The sequence below is a fragment of the Struthio camelus genome, chromosome 3, assembly GCF_040807025.1.
Source record: "Struthio camelus isolate bStrCam1 chromosome 3, bStrCam1.hap1, whole genome shotgun sequence".
Taxonomy (NCBI): Eukaryota; Metazoa; Chordata; class Aves; order Struthioniformes; family Struthionidae; genus Struthio; species Struthio camelus.
Window position 1 is genome coordinate 90,042,193 of NC_090944.1, and position 24,038 is coordinate 90,066,230.

General features: G+C 36.3%; 1 protein-coding gene across 4 annotated transcripts in view; it reads right to left on the bottom strand.

The window, feature by feature from the left end:
* Positions 1-548: 548 nt before the first annotated feature.
* Positions 549-24,038, bottom strand: part of MAP3K21 (mitogen-activated protein kinase kinase kinase 21) — a 43,830-nt gene continuing 20,340 nt past the window's right edge. The window contains exons 3-11 of one of the 4 annotated variants that reach the window (XM_068939006.1): positions 19,364-19,512; positions 18,488-18,663; positions 14,014-14,254; positions 11,830-11,952; positions 9,057-9,173; positions 8,364-8,514; positions 7,197-7,291; positions 4,949-5,701; positions 549-3,825 (exon numbers count right to left, since the gene is read on the bottom strand). In XM_068939006.1, the coding sequence (XP_068795107.1) occupies positions 3,401-3,825; positions 4,949-5,701; positions 7,197-7,291; positions 8,364-8,514; positions 9,057-9,173; positions 11,830-11,952; positions 14,014-14,254; positions 18,488-18,663; positions 19,364-19,512 (2,230 nt within the window). In that variant the 3' untranslated portion in view covers positions 549-3,400. Of the gene's footprint in view, positions 3,826-4,948; positions 5,735-7,196; positions 7,292-8,363; positions 8,515-9,056; positions 9,174-11,829; positions 11,953-14,013; positions 14,255-18,487; positions 18,664-19,363; positions 19,513-24,038 lie in introns of all 4 variants that reach the window. The other 3 variants (XM_068939005.1, XM_068939008.1, XM_068939007.1) reach the window with 3 other exon arrangements.

Below are 24,038 nucleotides of genomic sequence, written 5' to 3' on the forward strand. Positions count from 1 at the left end.
TCCACTGTACCATTAGGGCCTTTATTGCATCTTGCCTGTGGCTACTGTAAAAGTGGATACTTCCCCATCTCCCTACTCAAAGAGGGGCTAATAAGCCGGCAGCATGATGAGGGGAAAGGAAGAGAGAAGTTCACAAAAGAAGGTGTTAGAAAGTATTACAAGGAAAATCCTGGCTTCATGTGTCTCAGAAAACTAAAATACTGAATAGCTGTATTCTTGATGCTGAATCAGATGCAAAATTTATTTACTGCCACTGTTTACCTCCTTTAACAGATCCAGCCACCATTGTAAAAGCATGAAGAGAAATATTATAGTGACACAACAGAAGGAACAAGCTTATATCATAATGTTTCTGCCCACATTGATTGCAACAAATTGTAGGAACGTTCACATTACCATACTGGATAATTAATCTTAGAGCAACAATACATTCTAATGTTCCAGTAACAGACTGTCCACAGTTCCTAGTTATTCCCTGGAAGACTCCTTTGTACAGTTCGAGAAAGTATTAAAATATCTTTTTCAAGAACACCCAGGTCACTTTGCAATACAGTAGCTACAAAACATTTCTTTATTTTTTAAATAAAAAAAAAAACATTTAAATCATCAGGTTTTGTAAAACAGTATGTCAAGTGTTTATCTTAATCTTTGTAGCGTAAGCACCTTCAGTTTTCTGCTAAGACAATCAACATAAGTTATTATTTATCTGGTCAGACTATTAACCTACATTGAAATAAATATATCTTTTAGCAAGACAGATCACTTAATGCATACCAGATTACCATACCTTTTATAAAGGGTTTCTCCAGTGAAAAGTGAAATATAGATTGTGAAACCGTGATTTTTACCAATTTTTCAATTTCAGTGAAGACTGGCCTACAATTCTAAACTATGCAAAACAATGCTAAAGGACTACAGACTATAGCTTAAAAGAGACTGTATCATAAAGAAAAATGTTTGAGATGGCTTACCTAAACTCTCTCAGAATGAGAGGTGGAGTACATACTTCTAAATTAGCTATAATGCACTGGGCTGGTCATAGCATATATGTACCACTTCAAAGTAAAATTATCCACTGAACGTCAACAAAAATCTTCTTTTAATTACAAAAGAAATGATGAGCACTGATAGCCCACAAGGGCTTTTTATGTTCATACTACTGATTACAAAACATAGGGTGCAAAATTCAACATTCATAATGATATAAACCTTAGAAGTACAGAACCGAAGTTTACAAGACAAAATTACTACAGCACCTGAGATTTTCCTGTAGAAGGTCACACAGAGATACTTTCTTCAGAAACTGTAATACAATCCACTCAATTTCTGTCAATATTACTTAGGAATAATTGATCCTAAAAGAGTTGAAATATGCATAATGCTCCAAATTTTTAATTAAGCCTTAAAGATAAATCTGCTATCAAACTGTACTTAAAATTTCATCCATGTGCATTACATAATTGACTACATTTTATGAGATCCCATCGTATTTAAATCAGAATAGAGATAATCTAAAGTGTTCAGATGAAATTTAAATTTAAAGAAAAGTCAAAGAACATAGTACGCAACCTGAATCGTGTTGACAATTAACTTGGATTACTGAAGTAAAAACAGGTCTGAACAAAAAGTTATAGCCTGCCATGCAGTCATTTAGCTTTTACAGAAAGCTAGTGGTTGTGTCTTCTGGTAAAAGTAATACTTTGAGGAAATCCTTTTTCATTTCCACTTTGAGAGCTGGGAAGTTGCATTTTTTCTGTCTTCTGTTCTGTGTGATAAAGATTTCGTGATTTTGTACGTCTAATTATCTGTCATTGTCAAGGTAACCAATGTACTGCATAACAGTCTTAGAACAGAAACTTTCTTTTTTGATCCCTTGGCTTTGAAGCTTTAAGCAATTGCGTGTTCCACTTAACAACTGAACTCCCAAGACCCCAGAGCAAAGGAGAAAAAGCATTTAAAACAAAGCTTTTAACAAAACACCGTTCTGATGGGAATGTAAAATTTTATTCTAACATTATACGGTTTTATTTAAGAAGACAATTTAAGTGCCAAATGCTATGAAAAATTACTAGTTTAAATACCGGAACTTAAGGGATGTCTCTAATTCTGGTAATACTTTAATCAGACAAAGTATACTATATATTTGGTTTTATTTAATCACTTAATTAGGTAGGCATACTGTTAAAAAAAATAAACTATTAATTTTGTCAAGGTTAAATGTCCCTTCTCCCACAATTAACTACTTGGAATTTTCTGGAACCTTTCCAATCCCTGAAAAACAGTCAAGTGCATTGGGTTTTGTCCTTTAATTCCTAAATATGAATAACCAGACACTCAGTAGCAACTTCAGGAAGAAAAGCTGTACAAGTTATAGAGAAAAAGTTAATATTAAATGTTTGCAGTTCTAAAATTTGAATGCAGTTAAATGCATTGTTGGCTCACTTAAAAAACAAAAAACATTCACCCTTAAAGCCCTCCCTCAATGCAAGGTGCAAAAACAGAGTTTAAAACAAAAGAAAATGAAACAAAAAGGCAAACCCCTCCACCACAAACAAAAAAAATCTAACTGAGAATATTCCTTTCAGTGCAAACACTGTAGTCTTCAAAAAAATAGAGTACATATATTTATGTTCCAGTGTATCTATACCTACAAGGAATGTTGTTGCACATGAGAAAGTATGTCAAATACCTTTATCCAATCACCATAGTATAGTTTCTCCTCTGAAATTGATATTGTGGCCAAAACCTATGTGTTTATATAGGCAGTATAATGTTTTGGAGAAGCTAATGCACACAGTTGAAAGCTCTCCCAAAAACCAAGGGCAAAGACTGCAAATTCAATTGCTGGTCCTTAACCAATTTCAGCATGAAATGACAAAAAGTAACCAGCTACTCAGTGTGGAGTGAAAAGAGCACTTCTGTACTGGCATCTTAATCCCCCGTACTCCCTCCCCAATTCTACAGGGCATAAAGAGGCTGGCTTAGACAACTGCTTGTTACGCAAAACTCTCCCTGACTGAACACAGCGTTACTGTATGCCATTTGGTTTTGCAGTGTGCAAAAGTTAATGTTCTAGCAAAAAAAGCCAAACCAAAAGAAAAAAATATATATGATACTCTGAAGGGAAGCAGGCATGTTATTTTAGTCATTTAAAATACGCTTGGCAAATTCATCTAGAATACTGTTTTTCTAGTATTGTGCTTTTAGAATTACTAGCTGGGATTCCAAGGAACATTTTAAGAAGGCACCTATTACACTTTCTTAACTAGCTGCCCGTTTTAATAATTTTGGTACTATATGTCACAGTACATTAGAAAACAGCAGCATGAAGCATTAGATGGACAGGAATTTTAGGTTTTGTTCTCCTTTAAAAAGCAAATGTTTCTAAAATGAAAGGCACTCAAGACAGAAACTCTCTCTCCAGTTCGTATATAGACGGTCGACAAGCTTTGCTCTTCATTCTACACAAAGGCACAGTACAGTCTCTATTTTGACCTTCTACATCAACATCAAGTAACGAAGGAACGTGGCAGTTAGTTCTTTCCTCAGTATCTGGTAAGGAGTTAACATTTGGACCTATATTGCCCTCTAAATATTCTGGGTCTTTAGAGTTTGGTTTAATAATACGTGGAAGAATCTGCCATGCATCAATTTTACTTCTAACAGAAGAAGGTCGAGGCCTTGATATGATATTGACAGCTCTTTGTTTTTCAGATGAAATACCAATGTGATTGCTTCTTTGCTGAGCAGGTGGAGAATGTAGAGTTCCAGTAACCGACAGCACTGGTAGCTTGGAGACATCGTTAGTTGAAGCAAATCCATTAGCTAGGGGAAAGGAAAGACCAAAAAAAAAGAGACATGCCTTAAATCGTGTAGCTTTTGGATTTCTTTGCCATCTATAAAAGCAGATTACCATGAATGTTAATGATATTTTCATCCAAAAAGTAAAAAAAAAAAACCCACATACTCATTTGTGGGGAATCTCCTAAGAGAGGATCATCACTACTCAAATAACTCTTCTGCATCTATACTCTCTCTGCTAGAGAGCATGACAGTTTATTTTTCATTGTTACAAAAGATAGAGAGCATAAACCACTCAGTAATTAGATGAATATTAATACTGGGATAAAGCCCAACAAATCTGACAAATTATTCAAATAATTGTAAGATATTATGAATGGTAACATATGCATAGAGAATAAAGAATATTACATGTAAATATCACATTTAATATTACATTTAAGCTGCTCTAGAACACCAGTATCAAAATTTAGAACGTCTGTTCTTTGCAGAGTCATTAATCATGAACATATCCATTTACATGGAAATCAGATTTAAAGAGCATTTTTTTCAGCTCCAATTTTTAGCAATAGCTTAACTTAAAGACTTGTGGAGCATGTGACATAACTCCTGGGTCAGGCAAGCAAATCAAAACTCACCAGACCTGTTTTTCTATGAGTTAATAAATGGACAGGCTAAAATGATGCTAATTCCCTCACGTATATGAATTATCAAACTATATGAAACAAACGTATGTTTCTCTCAGGCTCCTGAAGTCAACAAGCCACCCAATGCATTCAGCTGACAATGTAGTTTTAATTTATTTCATTGATAACGCCATTGTTATATGCTTCACAAAAAAGCAGGTTCTCGCTGACATGAACTGCTTGAAAAGACTCATGAAACCTATTTTTGCAATACCTGAGAAAAATCAATATCTATTTAAAATGAACTTTCCCATATTCTCTTTGTAACAGGCTACTACTCCAAGTGCAGCTTATTCAGGGTTCAGAAACAGAGGACTTACCCACATACAGTTATGGTGGCTCAGCTAACTCATGTGACAATGCAGCAAAGATCTTAGAGGCTAACAAGTGAACAGTTAGTTCCTCTAGATCTTCCATTTCCATAGTAAAAAACCCTACAATTGAAGTTCTTAACTACTCACCTGTGGTCTGAAAATTGTTCCCATCTGATAAGGTTCGTCTGTGACTTAACACACTTAACTTCGAGAAAGAATCATTTGGTACATTTTCAGATTCTTGTTTCAGGCAAAGACTAAAAGGTTGATTCTTTAACGGTGTAGAAAATGTATTAGGATCCAGCCGTAACCACCGTTCTCTCTTACTTTCAGAAGTTTTGGATAGAAATTCATCAGTGGAACTACACGGATCGCAATCACCAAGCACAGTGCTTACAAAAGCATCTTCATTGTCAGACTGAAGTAGGCATTTTGTGGAAATGGAAGGCATAGAAAGAAGATTCACAGTATTTGCAGCTGGATTTAGGGATGGGCTACTTGTTTCCTCCTTCTTGGACTGCAACCTTGTAGGACTGGCACTCCTGCGAAATTTTGAAGCACGTTGAAATAGTCCATCACGCTTCTTCTTCTCATCCTTTAGCAAGAGTTCATCTGGACCTTGTGATTTGTTCAGCTCTCTAATATCTAAGCCTAGGGCAACAGATGCAAGAAGAACTGCACACCCATACAGCACTGAATCAGTCTTCTTCTTCTGCAGTGTTCTGCTCAGACTGTTTGTAGGTGTCATTTGAGGAGTACTATTTGTAGAACTAACAGAGGTCCCTTCTTCAAAGCTTTCATGTTCTACTGTATTCTCTCCCTGATCATCCTTCCATAGAGGTAGATTAATGTAGGCCTGATTCGGCAGCTTAATTGGCTTTGGTCTTTTAGTCTCCAAACCTTCAGGGAGAGGTCTCTTATCAGTATAGGCACCTATAAAGCATTACAATGTACTTTAAGATTGCAAAGAAGCTATTTGCTATTGCATGTCTACCCAGGTACACTAGGATTTCTGCTTACTTGCTCATGTATTAATCTTGAGATATACTATATGCCCCCTTCTGAATGCATTCAAGAAGCTAAGACACGCATACTGAAAAATTCAGAAACGCTCTTAACCTAATCCTTTTCTTGTACTCTTGATAGTGTTTAAAACAGTAAAAACACTACTTTGCTACAATTTCATCTTTTTAGCAACTCAAAAGCAGAATCTAATAGAAGCAACCTGCAGATCTATCTTCCAGAATACATAAGCTAACTGTAAACAAAGCTGGTGGCTCTCTCCCTCCTTCCTCCCAGATCTGAAAGACTGGTCTCTATTTGTGGGAAAGCACAAAGCATCTTCCAATTTTTATTTACTCAGCACAACTGAAAAGCAGATACTGTGTTTTTGTTTGCTGTGAAATCTCAGGATTTGTTTTTTAAAGGTAGTGCTTTTCAAACAACAAGAGAAATACTTCTGTGTATGGATTACAGTTAAGTAATATAATATACAGACACTACCAGAGAGTATCTGTAATACATTCTTTACAATACTTTCAATTAAGCTATATTCCAAAATCCAATGAGTTGCTAGAAATTTTTCCAATTAATTCATTGGGTAATAGAGGTCTGGAGTGAAGAGTGAACTTGATGTTTCCCATGTAACGACAAATAAAATGGAAGGTGTAGTTTTGACTTAAACATGTTATTCTACTGCAAACTAGTGAACACTACAGAATAATTATTTCAATATTTAAAATGTAAACACATACATTTGTAGGCTCTTCTCCGTACATATGGGCTAATAAATCTATAAAACTGCTATTTATGAAGCCTTGATTTACACCCTAGCAGTATACATAAAAACGTACCTGACAATCCTGAAAAGTTGCCTAGACAACTTTAATATTTGGAATCTAAATTTTTTTTTTCCTCCTCCTCCAAAATTGTGAGAGGAAGTCCCATTTGAAAAACAGAACTAATATCTGGGAATATATTAGGCTTATGCAGAACCCACTGACAATAAAAGTCATTAATGATTATTTAAATGTTAAGCAAATTACTAATTTAAATATTTATTTGCAAAAGAAACTAAAATGCTGTGCCTGCCAGACCTTATACAAAGATCAGCCTTTGTGTCAAAAACTTGGAAAAATCTGTTTGTAGCACGGGTCACGCACCACATAATTTTCTTAAATGCTAATGATGAAAAGGTAAGGATTTTAACATTTATAGTTTTTTATAAATAAATTTTTGTTCCATTTTGTTTTTACAGAGGAAAAGTATCCGTAGCAGGACAGCATTTACAAGGTTTGTACTACCCTTGAGAAACTTGAGCAATGCCATTTATAATGCTAGAAGGAGACTTAGTACCATTAAACGACAACTTTCACTTTTTCAAAAGTAGTCTTACCTTGGTCCGCAAATAGTGAAGCTAAAGGAACACCCTTCTGATTTTTCATTAAAAGGGTTGACCAAGGGTTGCTGCCATCTGAAAGGGGTCTTATTCTGAAATAACGATGATTATTTCGATGTTACAGAGGATATCATGCTTATGTATGCTTTGATAGAAAATTACTAAAACATCTTTCTTTTTAAAACATGAACATGCAGCATATAACTTAAAACAGCATAGCTTTCCAAGGGTAAGAAATGTTGTATATGGCATATTGCAGAATCATACAATTATATATTGATAGGTGCCTTTTGATCAGGCGTCCATTCTAAGACGGAAAACTCGGAACATAATGGCCTAAAAAGGCAATCAATGAAAAATTGGCCTTAACTACTTCTTGAAGAGCAAAAGTTGGTGGAAAACCTGGACCTGGTTCACTGTCTCAAAGAAATACTATGAACAGGGGAAATCTATTAAACACAGTGACTTTCAAGCAAACAAAAATATCATCTAAGCCAGTTTAAATAGGTGGTCTGGAACCAACTAATGCCACAAGTAAATTAGCGGATATCTCTCTCTCAAAAAAAACCCCGTTAGAATTACATATGCTAGAAAAGACACGGAAAAGGATCTCTTGCTTCAGAAAACTGCTAACCTTTTGTTTCTAGCAATCAGAAAAAATAATCTGAAAGTAACGTTTTTCAACTGATTTTCAGAACTTTTTCACCCTGCGTTTGTCAGTGTGAATGATATTTCTTCTGTGCATTGCGCTTCATGTATGCAAAGTCAGTCAGTCTTGCTTAAAAGTACTGCAAGTTCCCACTGGGGGCCATGCTTGCAGTTCCTCAACTCAGTTTGAGGAAGACCAAGAATGACAGGCTATGAATATCTTGTACGTCTTTGCAGTTCAGCATCCCTGTAAGTTCTGAGTCTCAAAAACCAGAGATAAAGAGTAATAGATAGAGCCCCAGAAACCTGAAGATAAGTAAGCATTTTATCCTCAAGTCTATGTAGGGGAGCTGTTCCTCATTAACAGTAGTTCCTAAATTAACAAACGGGCAGGACTGAGGGGTCTTAGCTATACCTACAGAGGCTGCAAAACTTCTCTCCCTCACTAACTAGGTTAGTGATTCAATTACAAAGAACGTTTAGTATTATCAAATGAATGAAATGTAGCAGACATACTTGTCCTTACAATCTGCATGATCCTTTGTTTGAACTGAACTTGGTCCCCACGTACAACCTCTCTTTTTAAAACTTCTCTTCACATCTTCAAACTCTTCCTGGTGGCAAGTTGTGCTTCTTCCCCAAGTTCTGTTGCTTTCATCTGAAGTTACTAGAAATCAGATTTAAAGAAAAAAAAGCTACTTCTAAAGACAAAATATTTTTGACAGAGCAGCCTTCTCCAATGCAAGACCATTCTGACACAGTACACAAACAAAGTTGAATTAAGTAAACACAAGTTGAGACTATTTTCCCTTACAATAAGAACCACCACCCAAACTGCACTGATCCAAAAAGACTGGCAAGCAAGAAAAATAATTTGTGAGCTGACAAGAGACCCAAATTAAAGACAAAGCAGCACAACGATCTTATTTTCCATGCTTACTTTAACCTTAATCTTACATTTAATAATTTAGACAAGTGAGTTAGACTGAGCACTTAAATTCTGATGAAGAAAGTATATGCTATGGAACAACTGCATCAAATTAAACAGCATACTCCAGTTCTGACAATGATTAATATATTCTTTTTCATTACATCAAAACAAATTATATTTTTAAAGTGTCTGTTCTTCATTAAATGCTTAGTCTGTCACTTCAGCTCAACTATTAAATTAAAAAGAACCAGCACCCTTGAAACATAAGGAAGTCTTGCCTTTTTTCATAACCCCACTGGGAAGTTCATATTCACTTGTGATATCTACATCTTGCTGGTACACATATACACTGTTTCTTCGGCCATTAGCTGTGTGTGTATCTGTTTTGGAAATCACTGAAGAAAAATTAAAAGAATGTAATAGAGATCTTAGTCAAGCTGGTTTCAGAAAGGGAACTGTTTCCCTTCTTATACTTTTAGCTTTGGGACATAAAAGCCAGACCCAGAAAGGCACAAAGCATCTTTTGAGAGAGAGTTTTTACTGTAGGGTTTATCGGGTACTCTTTCTAGGAACAGACTCAGGCCAGTGGATGCTTGCATGCGATCAGCGAACTGGAGAACTAGTTTGCTATCAACTTAGCATGGTTACAACTATGACGGGAAGATAGAACAGAAAAACAACTTGGCTTGTTAACAACATGATAAATGACGTAATTGTTCTACGTGTCAACTGTCTTGCCATTCCTACACTGCACAGCACTCTCCTCCTCCCTCACCATACACCTTCTGACCAGTGCAGCTTGCTTTGTAGTACAACACACTGCTTGCCTTCTTCACACTCCCATATTCCAAACAGTTCCAGGACCTATGCAGTGCATCTTACTAGTTTCCTACCTTTAAGACAGCTTTCAAACAGCCTTCAAAACCAGCTGAATTAGGTTTTAGGACAAGATTTACAACTAACTAGAATTTTTTTTTATTTTGAAAAACATTTAGATTTGGAAGTTAGAACCACTCACGGCAAAGTGAAGTGATCAAGTAACCAATTGTTCGGTATGCTGGTTCACATCACATATATTTGAGTAACTCTTCTTGAAACAAAGACACTTTGAAGTTAAATCAAGATAAAACATTACTGTGGGAAAGAGAATTTATTTTACACAGGTGTAGATGGGTGTGGAAGCTAAACTGTTTCAGCTAGATATGCCTGAGAGATCTGATAAGCTTTTAGGTCAAGCCTAGGGATCCAAACTCAAAAACAGAAGAATAATTCTTTTAAAGAACAGCCTTTCTGTTGTCCTGTATGTTTTAATCCTACAAATTCAAATGCCTGCTCAAAGAAAGATACCATTCAGTTGGAACTTAGCACACATGCAAGTATTTAGAGTGCCACAGCTACGGTTTACGTAGAAATAAAAAAAAAATTCTCAATTTTTTTTAGAATCCTGCCGATACCTGACACTTGCTTCACTTCCAAGTATTTCCATACAGAGCAATGGAGAACCAAAGACAAAAGAAGACAGTCTTATTTATTTGTAACTACGATATTTGAGAAAGGAAAATGAGAGCTATTTGTTTCTTCTCTGAAGTAAAAAACAAACAAAAGACAAACCACGCAGTCACAACAGGGTATGCGTGTGTCGGGGAGGGGGCGCTATCAACACGGCTACTGTATGAGCTAACATTCTGCAAAAGATTTTCCTTTTATAATTTTCCTTTGATCTCAAGTTTCAATTAAGAAAAGCAAGACAGGGTTGGTCTAACTCTCTCTTTTACCCACAACGTACAAGTAGTAATGGTCTTGGTCCACGGAACTGTATCAATTACAGTTCAAACAAATACTTGAGTTACAATTGCCTAAAAAGACACTGCTTCACCTTTAGTCACTAATGAACGAAAAGGATTTCATAAAGCAGAGATACTGCAAAGGAGATGAAAGAACTTGTTTCTATCAAGTGTTAAACAAAGTTTCAGGATGGTTCCAAAACTCCTTAAATCAGCTACAGAACAGTATGCAGAAAGAAACCCTGCACTCTTGATTTTCCCCTCTCCTTATTCACATTCTCTAAGATACAGGCCAGATTCTGAAGTAACTGTCTTCAGAGGAGGACTACTCTTGCACCAGAGGACGGTTATCATACACTAGCGATCCGCTGGAACAGGTTCCACTGATTTCACAGAGAGTAGCATTTGGGTTTTTCATCCCTTGTAGCATGACATCCTGAACATGGATAACCGAACAATCCATTTTGCACAGAAGATCAGACAGCAGAAAAGCAAGCAGTGAAACCTGTAGGAACTTTTTTCCCCATATTTACATGCATCGTTCCCAGATATGAATATGGGCTTTGCTGTAACAATACAATTAGTTTTCTTCCATATTCATAAATGCTACCTCCACTCCACTAGCATAAACACATTTTCCCTTCTGGCATCACTATACATGGAATAATGCAGACCTGCTAGTGTATGCCCAATTTGCAAACAGGGGAAAGAAACAAAAAAAAAACAAAAACCCCAAAGCAAACTGACTTTATTTCCTTCTGGTTTTGTACTTGCTTACTAACTGCTTCTCTTTTGTTCTGAGCAAGCTCAGTTGCTGGTTGATTCTTCCATCTTTCCAGCTTATATCACTGCCTCATTCTCTGACTCTTTCTAGCAGTCTACAGCTCATTTGTCAACCCTAATACCTAACAAAAACTCATTTTTCATCTTACAGGGGTCCTAAACTTGATGCTTTACCTTTTACCATTATAAATTTTAATTCTTCACTACTTTATCCACATCATTTTACGTATGACTTCCTGAAGTTATTAAGGAAAGATATGATTTAATATACTCCCAATAATTTTGAAATAATTACTGAAAAGTAATTAACATTTCAGCAAGATTATCCCTCTTAACTTTTGCAACTTGTTGCTTGAAGGAATAAATTAAGGAGCCTGGAAATCAGATAGAAATCTGTCTGGAATTTGATACTACCAGTGTTTCAGTGAATCTATACAGAACGAACATAATCTCTACTAAACAAACTGAAATGGTAGAGACTTACACTGTATAGCTCGAAGACGAGGAATTATTGTGGGGCTACTGGAGGGACTAGAGCTGTTACTGTTTAAACTCCTCCTCTTATCCAGATTGGGGGATGCCTGCACTGTTATTTTGTGCTGGAAATCTATGAGAGAGAGTAAAACAAGATAGTTTTAACATTCTAAATAAAGAACATTCAGAAGAGTATATGGTTCTGTTTCTTAAACCAGCTAAAGCTATATAATGAATAAGACTTGAAAGTGCAAGAGATCTTTATATTAACAACATTCACACATGCAGATCATTAATGTAATAATCAATTTAGATTGCGAGTCAAACTGGCATGATTTCACAGCTTCATAGATGCTGCATGTTTACAGTAACACCAAAAAAAGCAGCTAGGTTGTCCCACCGGAGCCAAACTGAGGCATGTTCACATTGCATTCCAATATTCAATCCCGTTGGTTGTCACAGGGCAAAGGAAAGGCTAAACAGATACAGTAACACTTCATCTCAAATCAATCAATATTCAACCAGCACTTCACAATTTAATTTCAGATCATTTCAAAATGATCTTCAGGCAAAGGCTTAGACATGATTGTGCTTACACTGATGTTACAGTGTAACATCATACACTTACATAGATGTGCTATACTTTTACACTAAATAGTCAGGGAATAGCAGTCTTCCTGCCAATCAGATCTGGCGTTTTTTTTTTTAACCTGTATTTCATATATAACGTAAAAAATAGCACTAATGAAGAAGTAAAATCTATCAAAGTGTCAGAAAAACAAGGTACTGAACTATAGCATTACAGACACTTATATCGACGCAGTAAAAAAAAGATAAATAATAAATACCGGAATGTAGGAAAAGTTTTTGTAATTAAATTTGAATATATGCTTCTCTAACCCCCATCAACAGTGCAATTAGATTGTATGCTATCTCACAGCAGAGTTTTCAGAAGGACAAGTTCATCTGGATAGTTCTTGAAAATACAGAGCTAAGAGGTATTCCAGATAAAATTATTGATTTTATCACTTTTTCAAGCTAAACATTGGCAGATCCAGGAAACAAAAGACCAAACATTTAATTTAAAGCTTGTGATGCAGCATAGACTAATATCTGAAAATAAGTTTTGAGGAGGTTAACATGTTTATCTGCGAGGCTGCAGCATGACTGCTTTTGCAATTTTTTTTTAAGTAAAAAAAAAAAAAACCCAAAAAACAACAACAAAAAAACTTATCTTACTAGCACTGAAACAGTACCCTGAATATTAGCGCTTTCTTTGCCTCTTTCCAGTGCTCAGATAGCTATGATTTGGTTGGAATTTTGTTAGTGCAGTATTAAGGTCTCACTGCATTAGTAATAAGCTGAGACTTCACCTAGAAAGCACTGAAAGAAAACCCATCAACCACGGGATGTTAACACCCTCGGGAAGGCTTACCAATTGTTTCCGTAACCCTTGAGTTTCCATAGCGCCATCTAGTGACAGCATTAATAAAGTTCCACTAAAACAAGGACACTAAAGCCGACCAATCCTCTCTCTACAAACACAAACCTGCTTTGCAAAGGCAGGATTTTAATGGGAGGAATTAAATGCTATCACGTTCAAATTCTGCTACATTTGTAGTCTGAAATGACACAGAATGCTATTAGTGTTTTCTTCCAAGAAGTAGGGCACCAAAGATCTCAACTCCTGCATAGTATTTGTGACTGCAATGAACATGAGATTTGGACCCATTACGCCTACGCTTCCAGCCATTGTAAAGTGTTGTTTTTCGTTACATATGTGCAAGTTTAGGGCAAACAGCATTAATATTTGATCCTATTAGAAAATTCTGGGCAGAGATAAAAGGTACTTCTCTATCTGCACAAAAATAGAGGTAGCAGACATTAGAACTTCAAACCAGTCCCAAACCTCTTTGTTTCCAACCTAGGAACCCTTCTCTTCAGATAAAATGGATTTCTGTTTCAGGTGAAAGAGCCTTCCAACTTAAATGAAGACTAATCCACAAAATATGATATATAGAGAAAAAAATGCAGCTATGTAACTCTTACCATATCCATTGCATTATTACGTTAGAAGTCCCTAGCAATGACTTAAAATGGTAGCCAGTACTGAACATTTTAACCATGGAATTTAAGCCTGAACATTTAATTAATAATATATATTGTGAGCCAAAAAAAAAAAAAAACCTCAAACCTGAAGGCAAACTTATTCTATGTCCATCTTTAAGTTTTAAACGGCTTCTTTTAAATTTGCCCTTCCTCTTCTTTACATTTGGTTTCTCTTGATTTAACTGGAATATCATGATATTCAGCTCACGCTCCAGTACATCGATCTCACGTTCTGCTAACTGTTGCTCACGGCGCTTGAGTAATTCTTCTTGACATTTTTGCTGAAGAGCTGCCCTTGTCAACTCCTCTTCTCGTGATCGCAGCTCCTGAAAATAAGATTTGCACAAATGAAACTAAATAATAATGGGAAGAGTTGTATTATGGGATAAGCAGTAAGTCGCACTCCCTTATCTATTTCTATGATGCACTATATACATTTAACATGCGCATACAACATTCTGACAGGCCTCCTTTCTGTGTCAGCCAAAGAGCTCCTGTATTCTCTACACAAACATTACACAGATTTCCTTCTAGCCATTTAACTTTAGTCACTAAGTAAGCACTGGCAATGGGGACATATCTAATCACAGATTAACAGCTTAGGGGACATTTTCTGTTAGGCAGGAAGTCCTTCGCATCAGAGACTATTTATATAGCACAAAGGCTGCTGTTAGATAGCTCCTATGGACTGTCTTCACCAACACACAAGTGAATGTGTTTATTTCAAGTCTCCCAACCTTTCCTGTTTGCAGGCATGTATTAGGTAGCACTTCTCTATCTAGAATAGTACTACAATTAATGTGGATTAGTGTAATAGGAAAAAACAAGTCATCAGATAGAATACAACTGTTTCTTAAGCAAAGTCTAGCAGATATCTGTATAACATCAGTCAGCTACTAGACGCTGAATTACACCAAACTGACTTTCCAACAACCAAACCCACAGAACAGGCTGTTTTTTCTGCTTTTTACTTTGGGGAAGGAGAAACTTTAGTGAAGAAGTTAGTTAATTTTTCAGTGTACGGATATAAAACCCAAGGGTTAAGCAGCTGTAAACCTAACACCTTAAAATGATCTAAATCCTCAACTTTTAAAATGTGTTAAAAGGTTTCTCAAATATAAATAGACGTGCCAGCACACTATGGGACATATTACAAACAAAACAGACTTATTCAGAAGCACTGCAGTCAGTACTGTAAATACAAGAGGAAATAGGAAAAGGAGGAGCTAGAATGCGACTAATACTGTACATTTCTCTTGCTAGATAATTTTTCATTTTTAGGTACGATTGCGTAAACTTTATCTGAATAGAAATTGAAATTCAATTAGAAGTACAAAAATAACTTTTAAAATTAAGCTACTTGAAGAGTTCAGGATATATAAACATCCCTTCCCCCACTTCAAAACCTCATTTGCTCCCTCACTGTTATAGTTGTTATTCTTAGAGCAGATTGACTACTTCTGGTCATCAGTATACATCCAGGTCATAAACCAGCCAAATTCCTTATCTCATACTGAGCTGTTATTCATAAATTGGAAGCATAAAACAAATGCTCTGCTCTTTCAACTCCCACTTGCTCACGAATAAGTTTATGAACTATACTAGTTGGATATTTTGGAAGAAGGGAAAAGCCTCTCTCTGTTCTTGCCAAAACGACTATGGATGTCAAAAGACAGATTAGCGCTAAATCAAACTCTGGTTCTTTGTGTTTAGTCAATGACAATTACCTGCTCCTTTTTCTTTACACCTTTAGTAGAAAATATACACACTGCTTATTACTGTTTTCAAATTTAATTAAAATGATTGACACATTTCATACGGTTTATTAAAGTGAGCTTCTTCCAATGATTTTTTAAAAATACATATATATTTTAATCCAGTCAGCTTAACATACACATTTTGGGAACACATCTTGGTAATTCAAAGGAGTCTGTCTTCATATCAGCAAATAAGGTCGGGGGAAGGGGTTGCTTTTTTTTTTTTTTTAAACAAGATATTTAAGCACTTCATTTAAAAGGAAATATTGCAAATCCACATGTGTCTCCTCCTTTTCCTATCCAGTCAAAAATTACAAAACTAAAACAAGTGCTGGAAGCAAAAGACACATGAACTCAAATTTAGAATAAAAGTACTTTAGAGTTTAAAGAGAGAAGATGTTTATCATAATGAAATATTAGGAGACACTATTGATTATCCACCTCTTATTGTCCTCAATTCCAGGTTACATAAGGCTCAGTAACTAGGCAAAAATTGGGGGCCCATATTGAAAAGGAAGACAGTCTAGATGATGTAATAATGTTTCCTCATCAACAGTCTAAGTATTTACTCTTTTCCAAATAAACTCATTAAAAAAAGAGTTACTGAAATTAGTTATGCAATGCTTCTACATCACTCTACAATTGAAACACCCATTATAAGGAAGCTAGGAAAGAATTCTATACTTGAGTTGCTCAACAATGTTCATCAAAAGAAGGCTGTGATCTTTCCTTGGAGTGGGTGTCACCATCACTCATTTACAGCAAGCCCTTGAGGAAATTCCTCCAGCTACAGAAGTGCCTCTTTCGGAGGGCATGAGAGACTACGCAGGGTTTTTTATTATTTTTAATTATATAAATACTTTACAGACAACTTTCTCTCTAGCACGGCTCAGTAAAATTGGTAACGTGCCAAATTAAATATACATGAACACATGAAAGCCTTTTCTAAGTCAAAGTTACATGTTTTCATTCTTCAACAAGTTTACCTAATTAGGGCTGATGCCTTTGGAGATGCATTTACTTTGGTATACGAGAAATTGGTTTCATTTTATCTTTTCCTCCCTTAATTAAGCAGAATTCACTTTTACACACACACACACACACACATCAAAAAAAGGACTTCTCACAAAGCTCTGCACCAACTTATCTTCTTCTCAGCTCAATTTAGCCAGTGAGATTTTCTTTGCTAGAAAATCTCCTTAGAGTGGACTGATGCCTCCAAAACACACACACACACCTGAATGGGTATGCCTGTTCTTGTTACAATTGCTCCCAAAGTAAACAGCAGAAGAGGTATGTTTGAGCAGTTGTTGGAGGGGAAAAAAGAGAGAGCTAGGGCCTATGGCAAGTTCCAGGAAGTGAACGTAGGGGCTGCGGACCCCACAGCAAGCAAAATGGAAAGCCTGTACTCTTTGCAAAGGGATGATCACCCATCGGGAAAGGAAGAGATCTGACAGTTACGTAGCTCAGCTCTAGCAATTTGTATGCCCATTGCAGGCAGGGGTCACTATACAGACAAAACTTGCCAAGTTCTGGAAACTGAACTGGAAGAAGGGAAACCGGAGGGTGGAAGAAAAGGTAGATAGCCAAGCATGTAGCATTATTATTGAGGATACTACAACCTTAGTGGCAATAAATTCCAATACCACGTATAGCGATATTACAGTAGGTCCATAAAGTCTCACCCATCACCAGCCAATAGTCCACAAACAGGCATGAGCAAAGTTTGATGAGAAACAGTAACAGGTGAGGGTCTGAGGCTACTGACAATGATTTGTGAGATGTGGGTTTGGTTTTTGTTTCTGTCAAATATTTTTAAAGTGACTAAATCTTTGATTAAGATTTCTCTACAAGTCGCTGCATCTCAATTCTCTTCTTATCTATTACTACTTTATGAAAGGTAATAACAGATATCAAAAAACATATTACATATTGGGCCTTCTGTTAGAAGTATTTCTAAAAGGGACACACAAGGACACCTGGCCTATTCCAACCAGCAACCTCTCTAGGTTTTCTAGAGGAAAATATAAATCCAGTGGTGATTAAAAACATGTTAAAAAAACTCAGTGACAGAAAAAGAGAATTCACAGTGAGTGCTCATTTGGCACAAATACATCACATGAGAATATGGAAAGAAGATCAGTGATAGGAACCTGAATAGCAAGCAAGAGAAAATGGATTTACTGATTCATGAGCATAAGTTTGACCTAACTGATCTTATTAATACCTGGCAAGATTTCCAGAACTACCTCATTAAAAAGATATTGATATTATATGCTTTCAATTGTCTGAATTCCTTGAATGAGCCATGACAGCCCTCTGTTACTACAATAATTTTACGCTTCCAGTCAAACTTAGCATTTCAGCCCCAATTGAAAAAGCCTAACTATAGTTTTGGCATTCAGAACTCTTTATTTGTTTTAGTTAATGGGAAAAGCAACGTCGTCTGAAATTGAGAACACCAGTAATAGCAGTCCCTGTTTTTAAAGTAAGCTTGTTGCAAGACAGTTACAGCAATGTCTTAAAATAGTGACCTGAAACACTTTAATGGAGTTTATGAACAACAGTACATCTACCAACAAAATCAGGCAACTAAATTTACAACGCGTTTGATATTTAACTCACAAGTAAATCCCCCCCTTCATGTACCTTATTGTCTCAAGTGTACCTCAGCTACTAAAGCAAGTTTCTAGTATTATCTTGACAAGATACAATTCAAAAGTTCAAAACTGCTACATCATGTAAATTTGCATACACACGTATCCTTCCTTCACTGCCTTGGAAATGGAAAAATCAACCTACTTTTTCCTTGGTCCTCAATTCATTGAATATCTGCTGAATCTCCAATTTCCAGTCATCTTGCATGGAATGGAAAGATTCTTGAGGCATTTCAGTCATAACTGCCCCCTCAATGGCAGTAAGCTGTTCAAGAATTAAGGCAAACGATGGTCGGATATGAGGATCCTGCTCCCAGCATTCTAGAATTTATCAGAATCCCATCAGTTTTTAACAATACATAGAACTTTTTGAAGAAATACATGAATTTCAAGTTACTTGCTACTGTATTTCAAGTTCTAGTGCGTTCCCATTATCCACAATGGTTGCCTAGATCCATTCCCATTTACAAAAGTGACATTTACCTACCTGTATTCACTGGAGTCATTTTATATGAAGGTCAGATTTTTTTCACCTCTATCTTTAGAATTTGAAACAGCATAACTAACAGTACTACGTAGAAGGGGTTCTTACCTAACTAAAAGGTAAAGAAATTCATTGCACACAAGGAAATAGACATTAGCGATGTTTATTTCTCTCTAGAGAATTTCAGAAACATTTTTGGCACTCAGGAAGAAATGAAGAGGGAAAAATGGCATTTGTGGTTCTTCCTCTTGGGATTTTAGTCTTAATTTTGTTTTGCTCTGTAGCACGTCCTCTACGTTATGAAAATTAACGCAATTTGAATGCAAAAGGAAATCTGTAAAAACAGTAATAAAGTGAAAAAATGTCCTCAGTCAACACTACAGAAGTTATGTGGTATACTGTAATACAACATGACTTGCCCTGAAACACATTCACTGGATGGCTGTGAAAAGAAAAACAAAACATTTGTGTTTTGAAAAGGATAAATACCCCCAAAACCTAATTATTTAAATAGATAGGAAGAAACAACATAGATACCTTTCATTAGTTTTGCAAATGGTTCAGGACAGGTGGATGGAATGGGCAAGGTAAGCTTATTGACAGCAACTCCATAAGCCACAGCAAGTCCATCAATGCCTCGATAAGGAACTTCTCCTGTAAGCAGTTCCCACAGCAACACTCCATAACTACAAAAGGCAATTTTTAAATAGTTATTTTGTGAATACTGACACTTTTTACTCAAGAACAAACAAGTATCTGTCCAGCCATGTCCTGGAATCCACGAGGATTTCCCATGTCAAAGGTGAAAGCCTTTAAGAATCTATTCTTCTTCAGTCATCTTGCTTTTAGTAGTGATTAGCCAAACTGGATGCAAGACGACTGGCTTGCACCCCTATTCTGTTCACTGCAATTTCATAACTGGAAAAAAATCTAGAAGATTCCTACTCCAAATGTGACCTAGAGTTATTTTTATATAAATGCCAGTATCACATAAATCTCACTTTCGATTACAAGTCTGAACCACAAGAAAACAGCAACCATCCCCCCCACCAAAAAAAAGAACTAAAACTCCACAACTCACAGTAGAGCATTCAGGCAATACCCCTCTTCAAACAATTCACAACAGTCTACCTAGATTTACATGCTCTTTTTTTTTTTCTCATTAAAAAATGGCATTGTTTAGAAGTTGGCATTTCTAAATGCCTTGCAGTAATGGCCTGTTAACTTTTCACTTCTCACAGTAGATGCTACAGGATGGAGAAATGCTTAAATATACAAAACTAATTTGATCATACTAGAGAAATAAAACAGGCTGTCTCTAGTGAAAGGTGATGGTGCGAAAAAGATCTTTTCTTAGCATCAAATATAGAAATTGCTATGACTCTTGATTTCTGTTGGAGCAACATTAATCACAAGCATTTCTCTTATGCTCTCCAAACTGGAAAAAAAGCTGGGTGTCACTTTTACTTCTTTGGGTTTGTATATGCACTGCTTGTTCAAACAATCCAACCCCCCCCCCCCCCCCCAAGTGCCGAGATAGCATACCAGTTGCTGTTACTCAACTTGGGGGTTCCTATTCCAATACCACTGAAATTAATACCTTTTGCAGCCATTTTTGTGAAAGCAGGAATTAGCCCTTTTGGAACGTAAGTCTAATTTTTACTTGGTTTACTTGTAAGCCTAACTTTATTACTTGCTTTTACTTTCCCAGTCAGGGAACGACTCTGTAGAACAAGAAGAAAAAGCGCAACCTGTTGTTTTCAAATAGTGAAGGGAGCAGGCAAAGGGAGAAAAAAAAAAAAAAAAGAATATAAGGTATTGCTCTTGCCCTTCCTCTCCAGACGTCTAAAGAAACTGTCTGTAGGTTGCACGGAACTGGATCTTGGTCTCCAGCATTCTCACTGGTAAATACAATCCCAATTACAGATGTGAACCCGCTAGTGAAGTTTTTCCACCACTTGCCTTTTGCAGCATTGTACAAGACGCTACAACACCACCTTTATTAATAATAAATCAGAACACTACACAATACAAGCACTGACAGAACAGATAATTTTATGTGAGCGATAACCATATAGCAAGCAATTTCAATTAAATAGCAGTGTTCTGTTTATTTAAGTACTGCTTATCCAAGAAGTTTTACCTGTCATAAAACCTTAGAAAACTACAGAATTTACAGTGTTAATAACCGATCAAAAGCCGAGAAATATGTTGTACTCTAAACATAGCATTTACGAATACAAGAAAAGTTGGGCTTCTTAATAAAGTGATTTCCAAAAAAGTTTTTCCAGGCTAATCTATGCACCTGCTTGCATGCTCAAAGGAGGGAAAAAAAGCATAAATTTGAGTATTATTTTAAAATATTGCTACTTCTGGCAATGTTGGATTCAACACTTTTGGCAGTACATACATATTTTATATGCGATGCAGGAATTCTATTAAACATATAGCTCCTATTACTTGTGTTTTTAGAGAAAGTATAAGTCTTATGCTCTGTCAGCAAGCATACTGTTCTTAATTTGAGGAATCTCCTCGTTCAGACTATTCTGTACACATTTTAGCATGACTTCTAAAGTAAGCAGAACAACAAAAATTTGAACTAAAAGAAACAGTCTTTCATAAAGTTTTGTCATTCTACTGGGTTTAATTATATTCATAATTCAAGCCCATAATGCTAAGTGGTATTCAACAGTGCCAAAAGGTGGTTATACAACTTTAAACAGATCAACACAATAAGAGTCTAAAAGCACCTTTTTTAACGAAAATAAGGTCTTAATATGAAGTACCAAGAGCCAGAACTCGAGGGAAAAACCCTACAGACATTCCAGTCCTACCCTCCTTGAGTTTTTGGGAGGTGGTAGTCTACCGTTATCTAGGAAAATAACTACTTGTTAACTCCTGCAGCTATGGAAGTAGCTGCTTTGTGCATTAGATTCCATCAGCCCACGTACAGTCATCCTATGTGTACTGTGACAGAGCTTCTAAGAAATAGCTTTTTAAAATGAGCAAGAGCCATCTCTTTTTCCATCTTCAGAAAAAGGCCAATAATATAGGCATTATCACTTGAGTTATACATTTTTAAAACCACAAACGAATACACTTCCAGTAAATATTTTCATTACTGAAATTTATTCTCCTGTTGTCAAATGTAATTTAAGATTCACTATTTCTCATTCCAATAATGGCTTGCAGCTTTTATACATTTTAAAAGCTGATCAAACTGAAGGTAATTAAGCTTTTCCAAGTTTATATTATTCAACAGTCCATCCTCTAAACCAGAGGTTCCCAAGCATTGCTACATGAGGTTCCCAAGCATTGCTACATGAATCACTTCAAAATGATAAAAATGTGCCAGACAAAAGCAGCTGCTAATTCTGCTGTACATTAAGTGCTTCCTGGGTTTGTCAAGAGCTCGTACAACACAAGCAGGGATTACTTAAGTGCCACTGCTGAAGCACACCATCATCACTTGGAAACCTGTGGATATATTTGCACTTTTCAGGCTCCGTACACCAAAGCAAGACTGACATATCACTAGAAAGTGGGCGATGAATGATGGAAGGGTAGGGGTGAAAGACTAGAATTCTAGTTTGGGAATCTGGAGGTATATGTGAAAGAAGAATAAACAGAATACCTATAATTTTTATCTGGGAAGCAAGACAGTACACATGCATGGCCTGGGAAGCACCAGTGCTGCTACCTGGGACGGCACCTGAGAAAATGCAGCCTGCAAGGCTCTGTACAAAAGTACTCTCACAGGGTTACCCCACACTGGCTGGTTCTGGAGCACTAGTTGTGAGTGTGATCAACTTGAGCAGCCTCAACTACTGGTATTTTTTTGTTTTTCAATGAGAGGTCATCTTTTGAAGACTCTGTACTCAGTATGTATAGCTTCAGCTTAGATCTTTCCTCAAATATATCACATTCTGGATCTATGGAAGCCCTTATTCAATTTTGCAACTTGAATTCTTTTTGAAATAAAAAGCAGTTCCATTATTGGGGTATTGCTAAATTCACAATCTTTTTTTTTTTTTTTTCCTTTTTTGCTTTTCTCTTAAAGAAAGAGTAAAGATAAGCAACAGAATAGATCAAGGTGCAAAAGCAGAAAATCTTTAGATGCCAAGAAGGACTAAGCCATACTGTACAATACAGCCTTTCTACATAAAAACCTCTCCTGTTAGAACTCCATCGTTGAACTAAATACTTACATTTTTACAAGAGAGGCGTGCAGGAGAGAAGGCGAAGAAGAGAAATACTGTAGTTTCCAAAAATGTAAACTAATGTTGCAGTAGAACATAAAACAATTGCACCAAAGCATACCCCCTCAGATACCTAAAATCACAGCAACAAGACTGGACAGGACCTGTAATTAAGCATGGAATACAGCTGATTAGGGAAACGCCTACACCCAACCTCCACCCCACAAAAGAAGTTAAAAGAAAAAAGAGAAAGAATGAGAAAAGGAAGAAAGAACGGAAAAAGAAGAAAGAAATCTATTACTTTTCCGAGCAGATCATCAACTCAAACTGATGTAAACAACATGCTGAGAAATCAGTTCCAGGCATAAGACACATAAAAGGGGTGTCACAAAACCCTAGTAGAGGAACAGAATCATCCTGAAATACCAAAAGTATTACTTCATGCTGTAGAATAGCAGGCACCTAAACAAAGTAAGACTCTATATAAGAACTATACCATACAGAACATGCATTAGATGGCAAAAAAAAAATCCCAAAAAAACAACCCCCCCTTCCCCCCCCCCCCACAGATTACAGTCCTCCCCTCCTTCCCTGAATACTTTGGATCCTCCACAGAGGAAACATCTCAGAAAGTAAGGAAATGTAGACCTTTCAGGGTGAGGCATAACAGCTTTTAAAGCCTGTTGTGCAATCACTGCTTTCCCCCATTCAGAAAACAGAACTACACTGAAAATAAAGTCTAAATTATTTTTCCACAATGCGCGTATCCCACACTGCACCACTCAAAAATAGCATCAATATTAAGAGTCATATTATTTATATGATGCACCAGAATGCCTTTAATAAGAAGTTCACAAACTTAACGTACGGAGTTCCCCACCTTCCAAATTAGAGAGCAAGTTAAAACAATTATGTGCTGAGCACAACTTCTCCTCATTCCAGCCACAGGAAGCACAATCTCTAAATATGAAAGTTTAGATGTGCTGTTCCCTTTTATACATGATCACATTCTT